At 41.4% G+C, this 14,504-nt stretch overlaps 1 protein-coding gene across 6 annotated transcripts in view; it reads right to left on the reverse strand.

Moving 5' to 3' along the window:
- Positions 1–485: 485 nt before the first annotated feature.
- Positions 486–14,504, reverse strand: part of LOC141135138 (baculoviral IAP repeat-containing protein 1e-like) — a 116,087-nt gene continuing 102,068 nt past the window's right edge. For 3 of the 6 annotated variants that reach the window (XM_073624409.1, XM_073624404.1, XM_073624410.1), the window contains 5 exons: positions 14,117–14,290; positions 11,148–11,306; positions 8,983–9,069; positions 3,459–3,626; positions 486–1,608 (listed from right to left, as the gene is read on the reverse strand). In XM_073624409.1, the coding sequence (XP_073480510.1) occupies positions 1,244–1,608; positions 3,459–3,626; positions 8,983–9,069; positions 11,148–11,306; positions 14,117–14,290 (953 nt within the window). In that variant the 3' untranslated portion in view covers positions 486–1,243. The remainder of the gene's footprint in view (positions 1,609–3,458; positions 3,627–8,982; positions 9,070–11,147; positions 11,307–14,116; positions 14,291–14,504) is intronic. The other 3 variants (XM_073624406.1, XM_073624407.1, XM_073624405.1) reach the window with 3 other exon arrangements.

A 14,504-nucleotide genomic window follows, 5' to 3' on the forward strand; every position in this document is an offset into this window, starting at 1 on the left:
GCTTAATGGTCCCAGCAATAGGTGTGGTGGCTCATTCTGCTGGTTATTTGTGGGCCATGGTGGAGTGGAGCTCTAGAAGCCGGCGGCCATCTCGTGAGCTGCCGCGCATACGCCTCCCTAAGCTAATTCTTTTATAACACTAGGAGGGGGAATTAGTACACAATGTGAGCGGTAATTGCGAGATCTTGGTATTGGATGGAGAACAGCACACAGCACAAGAGTTTATGGGGGAGTTTACCTCCGATTTTGGGTTGAATTATATAATCATTGTGTCTCTTATTTATATGAGCACATGTTATGACTAATGGTTTTTTGAATTACAAAAAAAGCTAAATGTACGATTGAAATACGCCATAAAGATGAGAGAATTTTTTTTTAACAAATATATTGTTTGATACACTCCAGACTGTACCCTGTTTTGATACACTTCTTGACATGTATGTACATTTGGCAAATAAAAAACCTTTTAAAAAAGAAGATGAGGATCAGGGCCACTCTGTGCAAAACCCTTGCACAGAGCAGATAAGTATGACATGTTTGTTATTTTTATTTATTTTTTTTTAAACAAACCTGTACAACCCCTTTAAAGGAAATCTAAAGTATTTTCATTTATTTTAGATATGCAAAATGAGCCTAATGTATACTGCTATATCAACACATGTATATGATTTTCCAAAAATCTAATTTCTGGTACACTTTTTCATTATGTGTGTACCCAGAGAAACCATATTTGTTCATTCCATATAAACCTTTTACTTTCTGTTTACTAAGGCTATACAGCAATTATGCTTTGCCATTTTCTTTCTCTATGCATTCTGTCTAATTAAACAGAAGATAAAGACCACATACAGCTAATTGATTTTGTCTCAGCAGTCTATCATCATAAATGCTAAGCACATTACCTGGAACGTAGATAACTGCTAGAGGGGGAATTTACAGTACAAGTCTGTATATGAAAAATAATCAGCAAAATATTGGAAATAAAATGTGAAAGTACATATTGTAAGCTTTAATGAACATGGCCCTCTAAATCTTCCTATATTGAATTGTATTGTAATTGTACTGTCTGCCCTACTGTTGTAAAGCGCTGTGCAAACTGTCAGCGCTATATAAATCCTGTATAATAATAATATACAAAATTGTATCAGGTTAACAATAAGATAATTACTCAAAATGATTCTGTCTCACTGAAAATACACTAAAGTTTTTCCCTAGCTGTCAGCAATTACACAAAAAAGTGCATTTATTTCTCTATAATTGGGTGAAATGGTAGCGTTGTTTGCCAAAACAGTGTTAGATTATTTCCATTGGGATGCTCTGACTTCATCTCATTAAGAAGTTCCAGATCTTTTTCATCCAACAGCCATCCAAACATGTCCAATTGTTTCAGGTTATGGAGTTTAGATACACATCGAATTAAGGCAATCAGCGTTACAGGTTCTGTCTTAAATTGTACTTGAATGGGTCTGGAAATGCCAAAATGTTGTAATTTTGGCACATTATCTATAACATTTAAGAAGTCTCTCCATCCAGACTGAGTGATGTCCTGGTTATGGTTCAGATCCAAAGCTTGCAAATTTCTTACATAGCCATCTGCACAGACTTTGCCTGTAAAGAAAGTAATATTATTATAATAGTATTAAAAAGGAATAAGACAAAAATAAGAAAAGTGAATACAATACACAAAGCAACATGGTTTCATTATCTTAGTCACATAAGGTTCAGTCTTTTCTACAATCAATTTTACTTACTGTTTTAGCAAGTATACTCAGTATATTTAACTGCTTTGCCGACCGCTTCACGTAGATATACTGCAGCAGAAGGGCACGTATGGGCAGAATCACGTACCTGTACGTTGCCCTTTAAGAAGCGGCTTGCGGGCGCGTGCGAGCTCCATGAGTGTGATCGCGGGTCCCGCGGACTTGATGTCCGCGGGGATACCCGTGACCGTCTCACGAAGAGGAAGAACGGGGAAATGCTGATGTAAACAAGCATTTCCCCATTCTGCCTAGTGACACTGACACTGATCACAGCTCCCTGTAATCAGGAGCGATGATCAGTGTCATGTCACACATAGCCCCCCCCCCCACAGTTAGAATCACTCCCTAGGACACACTTAACCCCTACAGTGCCACCTAGTGGTTAACCCCTTCACTGCCAGTCACATTTACTCAGTAATCAATGCATTTTTAATCGCACTGACCGCTGTATAGATGTGAATGGTGCCAAAATAGTGCCAAAAGTGTCCGATCTGTCCGCCATAATGTTGCAGTCACAATAAAAAATCACTGATCGCCACCATTACTAGTAAAAAAAAAATATCAATAAAAATGCCATAAATCTATCCCCTATTTTGTAGGAGCTATAACTTTTGCGCAAACCAATCAATAAACGCTTATTGAGATTTTTTCACCAAAAATATGTAGAAGAATACGTATCGGCGTAAACTGAGGAAAAAAATGTTTTTTTAATATATTTTTTGGGGATATTTATTATAACAAAAAGTAAAAAATAATGCGTTTTTTTTCAAAATTGTCGATATTTTTTTATTTATAGCGCAAAAAATAAAAACCGCAGAGGTGATCAAATACCACCAAAAGAAAGCATTATTTGTGGGGAAAGAAGGATGTCAATTTTGTTTGGGAGCCACGTCGCACGACCGCGCAATTGTCAGTTAAAGCGACGCAGTGCCGAATCACAAAAAGTGCTCCGGTCTTTGGCCAGCCAAATGGTCCGGGGCTTAAGTGGTTAAAGTGATATTAAAGGTAATTTAAAAAAAAAAAAAAATAACAAAATTGTCATACTTACCTTCTCTGTGCAATGACTTTACACAAAGCAACCCTAAACCTCCAATTCTGGGGTCCCCTGCCGGAACTCCTGGCTCCTCCCCCTGTTGAGTGCCTCTATAGCAAGCAGCTTGCTATGGGGCCACCCACGCGTGCTCGCTCTTGACTATGAATGACAGCAGCAGGAGTCAGCTGTCCTGCTGGAGGGTACATCCAGGGGAAAATAGAGCAGGAAGGTGGCTGTTTGTATTGGAACACTAGGGGTTAAGACTTCACGACTAATGAATGTCCTGAAATATCTGGGTAGAAGCTACTACCAATGGACATTGCAGGCGGTCCCAGTGTGAAGAGTGCAGTGTCGGTTCCATCTTAAAGACCCTTTTTCTGTATTAACTCTTAAGTAGAGTTTGGAGTCTGCATTTTTTGTTGTTATTGGCTACCCTGTGCCCCTATCCCTATCTGAGTTTATGGTCCTAATAAACTTTGTTAACCTTCCAAACATTTCTTGCAACCCACCAAGAGTCAAGAATTCTGACCTGGGGGTCCCCAGCTGCTTTTAGGAGGTAAGGGGGTAGTTTATGTGTATCAAAAGTAAAGTAATCAAAGCTGGTCATGCACAAATAGTCATTTTGTTGTACATTCCCATTAGTTATTTGTCAACTGTGAACCTACCAAGCTCTAGCAGGCTGCTGTCCGTCAGTGGTCTGTGGTTTATGCACAGCTTCTTGAGGTTGGGCATATGCTTCAATTGCTGTATGAAACAGGACACTGTTTGCCTTACTGCAGTTCCTCTTGGGAAAATGAATTCTTCAAGCTTCTCTAAAGATGCTAAAGCTTTGGCTGGGATAAAATATTTAGAAAAATGTAAATAATTCTTTGTATTCCCTTCTTAAAGCCCATCTTCAGGCAATGTTTTCATTTTAATTTTGGGGTGAGGAAGGGGAACCTTGGTTTTTACTGCTTTCGTTTTCTCCTTCAGGGAGATCTTCCTCTACTTCATCCACACACACACACACACGAATAGGAATTGAGGAGACATTTCTCCAATACAATTAAAATAGTAGAACAGATAAAGGTTAGAACTTTGGCCACTGGGAAAACCATCCCACTTCCTGTCTTGGTGACACTGCCCAAGAAGTAAAAGCAAAATGTCTATTTAGGGACCAAGACAGCAATAAATATCAGACAGATCTTCTATCCAAAACTACCAAAAAAATTTGGCTGGAGTTAGTCTTTAACAAAAAAAATCCCACAGAAGAGTCTGTCCCACTGTGTAGAAATACTGTAAGAAGATCCCCCAGTCACAAAACATATAAGCCTCATTTTTACTAATATTTTTCCTGAAGCACAAAAGTCTATAGGGTAGCATTATCTCTTAGAAAAGTGGTCTCCAAACTGCGGCCATTTACTTGTCTTTATCTAACCCTTGAGGCATGATTTCTGCCAATGACACCAAAAATGGGGCAGAATTCTTGCCACTTAATCACTTCCAGCCCAGGCCTATTCTGGCATTCCTCTCCTACATGTAAAAATCATAATTTTTTAGCTAGAAAATTACTCAGAACCCCAAACATTTTATATATATATATATATATATATATATATATATATATATATATACATACACACATATACATATACATACATATATATATTTTCCTCTCTATGATCACAACCTTATCCGTTTCACACTCTCCTTGTCTCCTATATCCCATGCTGCCAACCCACTAACCACTACCCGCAGGAACCTTCGCAACCTCAAACCTTCCCTTCTTCACTCTGCTACTGATGGCCTTTATGACAAAATCGCACCCCTGTCCTGCCCAGACCTAACCACTTCCATCTACAACACCACGTTGTCATCCTCCCTAGACGTACTTGCTCCTCTTTCTACACGCAGAACCAGGCCCCATCTGCCACAACCCTGGCAAACAGACGACACCAGAAGTCTCAAGAGACACAGCCGTGCTCTTGAGCGAGCATGGCGTAAATCTAAATCCCTGCAAGATTTTACCCTCTACAAATCTGTCCTTCTCAAATACAACTCCTGCCTCCACACTGCTAAACAAACCTATTACAACACTCTCATCAAAACCCTCTCATCCAAACCTCGTCAACTCTTTTCTACCCTTAATTTCTTACTTCACCCCCCACTGCCCCCACCCACCAACTTGCTTACCGCTCAACATATTGCCAACCATTTCAATAGCAAAATCAACACAATTCGCAAGGAGATATCCAGCATTCAAATTCCTCCCCTACCCAACATATCAGGTCCAACACCACACTCAATACTCTCCTCCTTTTGCCCAGTTACCACAGAAGAAGTTGATAAACTCCTCTCCATGGCCCACCTCACTACATGTCCCCTGGACCCTGTCCCCTCTCAATTACTGCGACCACCTTCCCACTCTATCCTCAACTAACTAACCTACATCTTCAACCTCTCCCTCTCCTCCGGCACCTTTCCTTCCCTGCTCAAACATGCACTGGTTACCCCCATACTCAAAAAACCCTCACTAGACCCCACCTGTTTGAATAACTTAAGACCCATCTCCCTTCTCCCGTTTGCCTCCAAGCTCATCGAACGCCTTGTTCATGACCAAATGAGTCGCTACCTCACAGACAACAACCTTCTCGACCCCCTACAGTCTGGCTTCCGCCTACAACATTCTACTGAAACTGCCCTACTAAAACTCACCAATGACCTAATAACTGCCAAAACCAATGGCCACTACTCCATACTCATACTTTTAGACCTCTCTGCTGCCTTTGACACAGTTGACCACCTGCTGCTCCTCAGCAAATTACACTCCCTTGGCCTCCGTGATTCTGCATTATCCTGGTTCTCCTCCTACCTATCTCAGCGCACTTTCAGTGTCACTTACAACTCCATCTCCTCCGCTCCCCTTCCTCTTTCTGTTGGGGTACCCCAAGGCTCCGTCCTTGGGACTTTCCTTTTCTCGCTCTATACCTCTTCCCTGGGCCAGTTGATAACCTCCCATGGCTTCCAATACCACCTCTATGCCGATGACACACAGATCTATCTCTCCACTCCTCAACTCACCCCCACTATCTCCTCACGGATCTCAAACTTGCTGAATGACATATCGGTATGGATGTCACACCACTTCCTCAAACTTAATCTTTCTAAAACTGAGCTTGTTATATTTCCTCCTTCACGGTCCCCCTCCTGTGACTTCACCATTAATATCAACAACACAACCATTGGTCCCTCCACACATGGCAGGGTCCTGGGTGTAATCCTTGACTCTGACCTCTCCTTCAGCCCCCATATCCAATCACTGGCTAAATCCTGCCGCCTTAACCTCCGCAACATCTCCAGAATTCGACCCTTCCTGACTAATGACACCACAAAGCAACTTATTCACTCCTTGATTATTTCCCGCCTTGACTACTGCAACTCTCTCCTTAATGGCCTACCCTTAAGCAGGCTATCCCCCCTTCAGTCTATTATGAATGCTGCTGCTAGACTAATACACCTCACTAATCGATCCGTGACTGCTGCTCCTCTCTGCCAATCCCTTCACTGGCTTCCCCTACCCCACCGTGTAAAATTCAAAATGCTAACCATAAGATACAAGGCAATTCACAACATCGCCCCCATCTACATCACCAACCTCATCTGCAGATATCGCCCAAATCGCCCCCTCCGCTCCTCCCAGGACCTCCTGCTCTCTAGCTCCCTTGTTACCTCCTCCCATGCTCGCCTTCAGGACTTCTCCAGAGCCTCTCCCATCCTCTGGAATTCCCTGCCCCAGTACGTCCGATCAGCCCCTACCCTGTCCACCTTTAGGAGATCCCTGAAAACTCATTTATTCAGGGAAGCCTATCCCACACCCACATAACTGTCCCTGAGCCACCCCCATCAAATCATTCTTTGCAGCTATTACCTTTTGTACCACCACCCCCTCCCTTTAGAATGTAAGCTCTACGAGCAGGGCCCTCCTGTACCTTTTGTATTGAACTGTACTGTAATTGTGTTGTCCCCCTTATACATTGTAAAGTGCTGCGTAAACTGTTGGCGCTATATATATATATATATATATATCCCTAGGGATTTTATTTTTAATTTTCCATGCCACATGGTATTTGTGCAGCAATTTTTCACACCCAATTTTTTTTTTTAGAAAAAAAACCACTTTCATGAATTAGAAAAAAGATGATGTTACGCTGACTAAATAGATGCCTAACATATAATGCTTTAAAATTGCCCACACTTGTGGAATGGCGCCAAACTTTGGTACTTAAAAATCTCCATATCCTACACTTTAAAAATTTTTATAGGTTGCCAGTTTAGAATTACAGAGGAGTTCTTGTGATAGAAATATTGCTCTTGCTCTAACGTTCGTGGCGATATCTATGTGGTTTGAACACTGTTTACATATGTGGTCGGAATCTACATATGCATTCGCTTCTGTTTGCCAGCACTAGAGGATGGGGGTGCTTTTTTAAAAAAAAAATGTTTTATTGTTTACTTTATTTTTTATTTTTTTACACTTGCCCTTTAATTTTTTATTTTTTTATCACTTTTATTCCTATTACAAGAAATGTAAACATCCTTTGTAATAGGGATAGAGCATGACAGGTCCTCTTTTTATGGAGAGATCTGGGGTCTAAAAGTCTCCACATCTCTCTTCTATGCTGGAAAGCCTGAGATAAAAAAAAAACGATCTCAGGCTTCCCAGCGAAAAAAACGGCAGTCTTTACATCTGCCGGTGTCGGAAGTGACGTCATAATGTCGCTTCTGGCCTACGGTCATATAGATGGCCAGGGACCATTTGGTCTGTGGTCAGTTCTATGGTAAACCACCGCCACTGGCGGATTCATTCTCCGGCGGCCGGTCGCACAGGCGAGCCAAGAGAAGCACCGCTATGATGGCTTTTACATTGCAGGGAATCGCCTGCTGAAAAAAAAAGATAGCTGCAGGCATCATTCAGATATCTCCACTCAAAGTCCAGGACATCATATGACGTCCTTGGTCAGGAAGTGGTTAAACCAATAATATGGGACTATTCCTTCTACTAACACCAACAATGGGGCACTATTCACCTCACTGACACCAACGATGGGGGCACTGTTCCTCCCACTGACACCAATTCTGGGGCACTATTCCTCCCACTGATACTAATAATGGGCACTATTCCCCCTACTGGCACCAAAAATTGGCACTATTTTTTCTCCTAATACCATAGATGGGGCATTGTTTACTCTTTACCCCCCCTAAAGAAAACTGTCCCTTTGTTTAGAAAATTTGGAGACCCCTGTCTTAGAGCACAGGAAGCAATCTAACGTTTTAGAACAGAAATTCTTCCATTGTACCAAATTTGTTTTTTTATTCTATGCAAAACTTAAAACAAAGTGATCATTCATTTTTTATCATAATAGGATAACAATCTTTGTTTTTTTAATTTGTAAATGTGTATTATTAAAGGGGTTGTAAAGGTAAAAATTTTTTCACCTTAATGCATTCTATGCATTAAGGTGAAAAAACTTCTGACAGAACCGCCGCCCCCAGCCCCCCCGTTTTACTTACCTGACGCCTCGAAAGTCAGCTTCGCGTTCCCGACATCTGTTCCTCCGCTCACCCTGGCCGCTGATTGGCTGCAGTGGATGGATTGAAAGCAGCGCAGCCATTGGCTCGCGCTGCTGTCAATCACATCCGATGACGCGGCGCGCCGGGGGGCGGGGCCGAGTGATACAGCGAGCGGCTATAGCCGCCGGCTGTATCACGGGAGCGCGCCCGCAAGCACTCACCACCGTGCGAGGGAGCTCGCATTAAGGTGGTGAATGCTTGCGGGGAGGAGCTGAAACAGCCGCCGAGGGACCCCAGAAGACGAGGTTCGGGGCCACTCTGTGCAGAACGAGCTGCACAGTGAAGGTAAGTATAACATGTTTGTTATTTTAAAAAAAAAAAAAAAACACCTTTACAAACGCTTTAATTACAAAAAAGGAACAGTATAGTGAATGTATACATGTGTATAGATAGGATAGGATCTTTAATCACTAATTAGAGACATCTGCAAAAAAACCGCTCCAATTCTGCTCCAGTTGTAATAATTGTGTAATGCAAAATAATGTGATCCTGTATATGAGCACTATAGAAAGGGGAAAGGAAATGAATATAAATGATTATCTATTAAGTATAAATGAATTGTATGCATAATTGTAATACCAAATGTTTCTGATGCTTCAACGTCCACTGAATATTGATCGTCAACTTCCAGAATTTTTAGATTTTTAAGAGAGGGTAATACAGAAGCTGAAAAAATACAATAAACACAGAAAGAAAAATGTAAGTTATATTGTGAAGTTAATGATCAATATATCATGTCAAATGATACTCGGTGCCATGTTTCCAAACTCATAGTAAATGGCTAGAGGTAAAAGATTAAAGTACACTTGGGTGAATTACTGTGGAGTTTCTTAAAACTGAACTCCAGGAAAAGTAAAAGTCCTCCCTTTCTATGGGGCTACCTGTCATTGCAAAGGTTAACTGCTTGTTATTTCTAGGGGTCCAGCACTTTTACTTACCCGATCCACCACTCCTGCAGGTTCCTCTGCCCTGCTAGGCCGATCCCTGCAGCCTCTTCTCCCCAATGGTCCAGCGGTCTAAGATCCTCTGTCGTCATCAAGACCAGTGCAGGGACCATAGCCCTGCATTGATTATAAAGCTGGGAAGGGACAGTTCACTGCATAGGGAAGCACTGCTTGACAGGGGAGTGGGGGATCAGGTAAAAAAAAATGCTTTTCATATACCCTAGACAGAAACAAGCATGTGGACACAGCCCAGCTGCAAGGTGAAAGTGAAGTAAGGTGAAGTCTTTTTCTCAGTTGTTCTCATGTACTGTTGGAATTATTGCTTAAATACAGTATATAACTATATCATACTATTAAATCTGGGAAGACCAATACTGGTCCTCCCTCTGTATTATTCATAATCAGCCCCCAATTAACACATATGGGCTTATAAAACAAAAAGGTATTAATTCCAATATATATATATATATATATATATATATATATATATATATATATATATATATATATATACACACATACATATACACACACACACACACACACACACTGCTCAGCATAAATGAGTACACCCCAACAGATTTGTCAGAAAACCTTTACTTTCATTTCAGAATCAAAATTTTCTATGGGACACTATACTAAAAAATACTCCCACAAACACGGGCCATTGATTGCAACCAAGATTTGTTAATTTGCACACACAAAAAAGTATTTTTCCTAACAAATTCATCCTAGACCATGTAGCAAAAATGAATACCCCTCAACGAAAGTCTTAAGAGCAAAGCTAAATTTTAAACAACAAAATCCTAATTAAGAAGAATTCAACTACAGGTGAGTCTAATTATTCATTAACTACTTGCTTACTGGGCACTTACCCCCCCCCCCCGCCCTGCCACACAACTACCCCCCAGCCCAACCTGTTTGCTAATGCTATGTAAAGTTTGGTTGATGGATGGGGGCATATTAGGACACTGCTGTTGGAAGGGGGTGATATGTAGTGGACACTGCAGTGGGGTGGGGTCATGATATGAAGGGGGGCAAAGAACCATTAATTTAGGGGCAGCCTGTAAAAAATATGGCTGTCCACAAACTCTGCCTATCTCCTGTACAATGTCCGCAGCCTCTGACCATCTCTTGTCTTTTATCATGTCTGCAGTCGCTGAGGGGGAGTTTAGAGAGGAGTCAAGAGTGGGAGCGCTGCCGGGATGGGTCACCAGAGCTCCCCCCTTACATCAGAATTCCCCCTTAGATCATGATCTGCAGCATTCCCCTTTATGTGAGAGTTCTCTTTCACTGTAAGGGGAATCCTGCAGACTCTGATATATGGGAAAACTCTGTGCTGGCTGGGTTAAATTAACCTGGCCATGTAAATGGAAAAATATGTTTTTTGACTTTTGTTTAACTACTTGCCGACCAGCCGCCCAGTTGTGTGAGAATAGAGAATGAATATTCGCTATTCTCACAACGATCCTCCTCCCGGCCAATCAGGAAGCGGGTCGTGAGTCCCGTCACCCAATTGGCTGAAAGGACAGATCCTATTGGACGCCTAGGAGGAGGAGGGAGGAGACGTACGGCAGAAGCGGCCGTGATGCAGAGGAGGAGGAGATGCCCGCCCGTCGCAGAGCTGCCCGCCAGGAACCTAGATGGGGTAAGTGCTGGATGACCGACCACGAGACCCCCCGGGGGGCGTGATTCTTTGCCGCCCCCCCCCCACCAAGAAAAAAAAAACACCAGCCACCACTGGTGTATGCACAAAAAAATAATACAATATTATTACTAGACAATAAATCATTCACTCACCTAAATGGATTAGTTCCCTGTTTAACATTTGTTTCTTAATACAGAGAGTTTCCATTTTTGTATTCTGACATAAAGAAGTGATAACCTTCTCAAACTCAGGACAATGATTACATTGTATCGTGAAAGACTTCAGATTGGGAAAGTGGTCAATCATCTTTGCTGCAAAGTAAGGTACACACTCATTGTGATTAAAATGATAGCAATGACACATATTAGTATACTTTTGCCGCGTACACGCGACCGGACTTTCCGTCAGAGTAGACTCTGACGGTCTTTCTGACGGAGTTCCGCTGAAACGGACTTGCCTACATATGATCACACCAAAGTCCGATCGTTTAGAACGCGATGACGCACGACAGGACTAGAAAAAGGAAGTTCAATAGCCAGTAGCCAATAGCTGCCCTTGCATTGTTTTTGGTCCGTTGGAATAGCATACAGATGAACGGTTTTCCCGATAGGGATTGAGTCCATCGGAAAGATTTGAAACATGTTCTATCTCTAGGTCCGTCGTAATTTTCGAAAGAAGAAGTCTGATGAAGCCCACACACGATCGGAATGTCCAACGGAATGATTCCGTCTGACCTTTTCTGACGGAAAGTTTGGTCGTGTGTACGCGGCATAACAAATACACATAGCATCTCTTAATGAGATGGAAAAGAGGGACACTTTTTAGTAAAATGTATGTGGGGAAAAAGGACTCATCCATTTATTTCCACACTGAATTTCAATTTTTAGTTCTCGCCTACTCCTATTATTGAATGATCCTGAAGTTTGGAAAAAAAAGCTTTTTGAAGAATCCCACTTAATTGAATGCAGAAACACATATTTACCATGAAATAGTGGGGTTTTTATTGTGTGGGTAAATGACACAACTAATTATAGCACCACATACCTTGAATGAATATTCAAACAAAATGGGATTTTGAAGGGTGCTGAGCTTTTACACTCATACATGAAACATCACGATTTTAAAAAATGTCAACATTTTATTGATTCGCAATGTTAAAATCCATATGCATAAAATATATACACATTTCATCTAGATTTATACCTACTATTGTAAATTGCAGCACACTATAACTGTTATGACTTTGTGACAGATATTATGATATACAGTCTGTGTAAGGCTGGGCATTGCTCACTGCTCTAGGCATTAGGCGTCCCACATGACCATTCAGAATATTACACATTGTGAATACTGAATTGAATAACCCCGCCCCCGTTAATATTTACTAATTAATTCAATTTAAAATACTCACACAATAAATATTTACCTATTATAGTTAGTACCTCCTGTGGTCACACAGAACCCCACTCTGATACCGAGCGGACAAGCCCATTTTTGGTTAATAAGTGTAAAGGGTAAGCATGAAAATTGCCTAGCATAGAGGATAATTGAATATGTGAATTCATTACATGTCCCTTTATGGTCACTATACCAGTTGAGTAATATTTTATCTTTTGATATAGTCTTTAGATCATTAGCGGCTATCAGAATCCCCCGAAGAAGCCCCAGTGGGCGAAACATGTTTGGGTCTACTCTACCATATCCCCGCACTAATGAGCATATCAACGAATGTAACAAATGTGTGTGTATTTTATTCATATGGTTTTTAACACTGTGACTCAATAAAATTATGAAATGTTTTTAAATTGTCATGTTTCATGTATGAGTGTAAAAATCCTATTAGTTTACCCTTTCATTTACATATTCACCATGTTTCACTGCTGTGTCAACCTTTTCACAGAGCCTACTGTTTGAACTACACCTATATATCTGGATGTTCTGAGGAGGTGGCTTTTTAGGAGACAGCCAGTACAGGTAATATACCACATGTGACATCACTGCTAGCAGGCAGGAAGGTACCATGCGATATGTAGTTCTAAGGAAATGTAATGTGAACAAAAGGAATGAGAGAAGAGGAGAAGCTGCAAAGCATGCAGGGAATCCAGGAAGTTGTTAAAAGAGATGACTGACAGATAGTCAGCACTCTGAGCATGAAAGCAAATTTTTCAAGTAAATTATTAAGGATTAGGAAAAATAATTACTGTTTGTGTTGCTAAATTAGAGGTCAATAAATACTCCTATCAATTGATAAATGCTGCCTATCATTGGTGGTCAGAGGAGAAGGGCTCCAACTAAAGCCCCTCTAATGTGAAAGATCGGATCAGGTCCGACCCTCAGTTTTTACAAGTGGACATGATCAGATGATCCATGTATCCCTTCGGACCAACAGGTGTACACAGACTTGTGTCCTTTTACACCTGCCTACCTTCAATCCGATATGGTCCACTTAAAAAAAAAAAAAGAAGGGGATTCGCCCCTTCCATCTAGGCAGACCGAAGCAGAGGGCAGATGGGTGTAAACAGACAGCAGAGTCCATTTACTCCCGGTTACCTATAGAGCAGAGTGGGCTCAGTCCATCTCTGCTCTACAGAAACTGAGTGAACATGAACCTGTCATCCGCTTGCTCTGTCCTGATCATCAGGGGATCAGCGGACAGATCCCTTGCTGATCAAAACAGAGTCTACTCTGTGTGAAAGGGGCCTTACATTGGCGGTCAGTAGGAAGAATAATGCCTATTACAATTAGTGATAGGCAAGAAGAATGTCCCTTACATTGGAAAGAATGTCTCTTACATTAATGGGCCCGTTGGAGGAATACCACCCTTACATACTGCTAAAAGATTATTGGTGTCAGTAGCTGTTTATATGAGAGATGACAGGAGAGGCTCCACTTGTGCCAGGCCCTGAGGCCTGGGACCTTCAGATGAGAGGTGACTCTTCCGCTACGTTTGGAACAATTTTAAGGCTCCAGGTAGCTGTGGTTGAGAAAGGTTGTTCAATGCATTTAGTGGCACTTTATGCTGTGATTATTCTTATTCTTATTATCAGACACCAGGAGCTATAATACATATACTGTCAATAGGAGATATAGGAGAATAAAATAATCATGACATTTTACACACCCAGTTGTTCACACTGTGTTTCCATACTCTCATTCTTGAATACAAGTTTTTCAATTCTTTGAAGGCTTTTAAACTCCTCTGGCAAAACCCCAATGATGTCCCATTTACCAGTTGGGCATTCCACCTCTAGTTCCTTCAGCTCTTTAAAATTGTGAATGTTTGAAAGGATGTACTCTGTAGAAGATAAAACCAAGAGCTACAGTGACCAAATCAAGAGCTACATCTAAGTGACCAAAAGGAACAAAAAAAAATATTGTTTTTATAGTAAACCATGCAAGGTATGCAACTGGCCACAGGTTTCAGGAGTCCTGTTAACACTATGTTGATGTGTGTGTGTGCAATCCTTACCCAGGTCCCCAAAGGTACTGTTGGCTTTGCAGGGATAGTT

The sequence above is a fragment of the Aquarana catesbeiana genome, linkage group LG01 (genome assembly GCF_042186555.1).
Source record: "Aquarana catesbeiana isolate 2022-GZ linkage group LG01, ASM4218655v1, whole genome shotgun sequence".
Taxonomy (NCBI): Eukaryota; Metazoa; Chordata; class Amphibia; order Anura; family Ranidae; genus Aquarana; species Aquarana catesbeiana.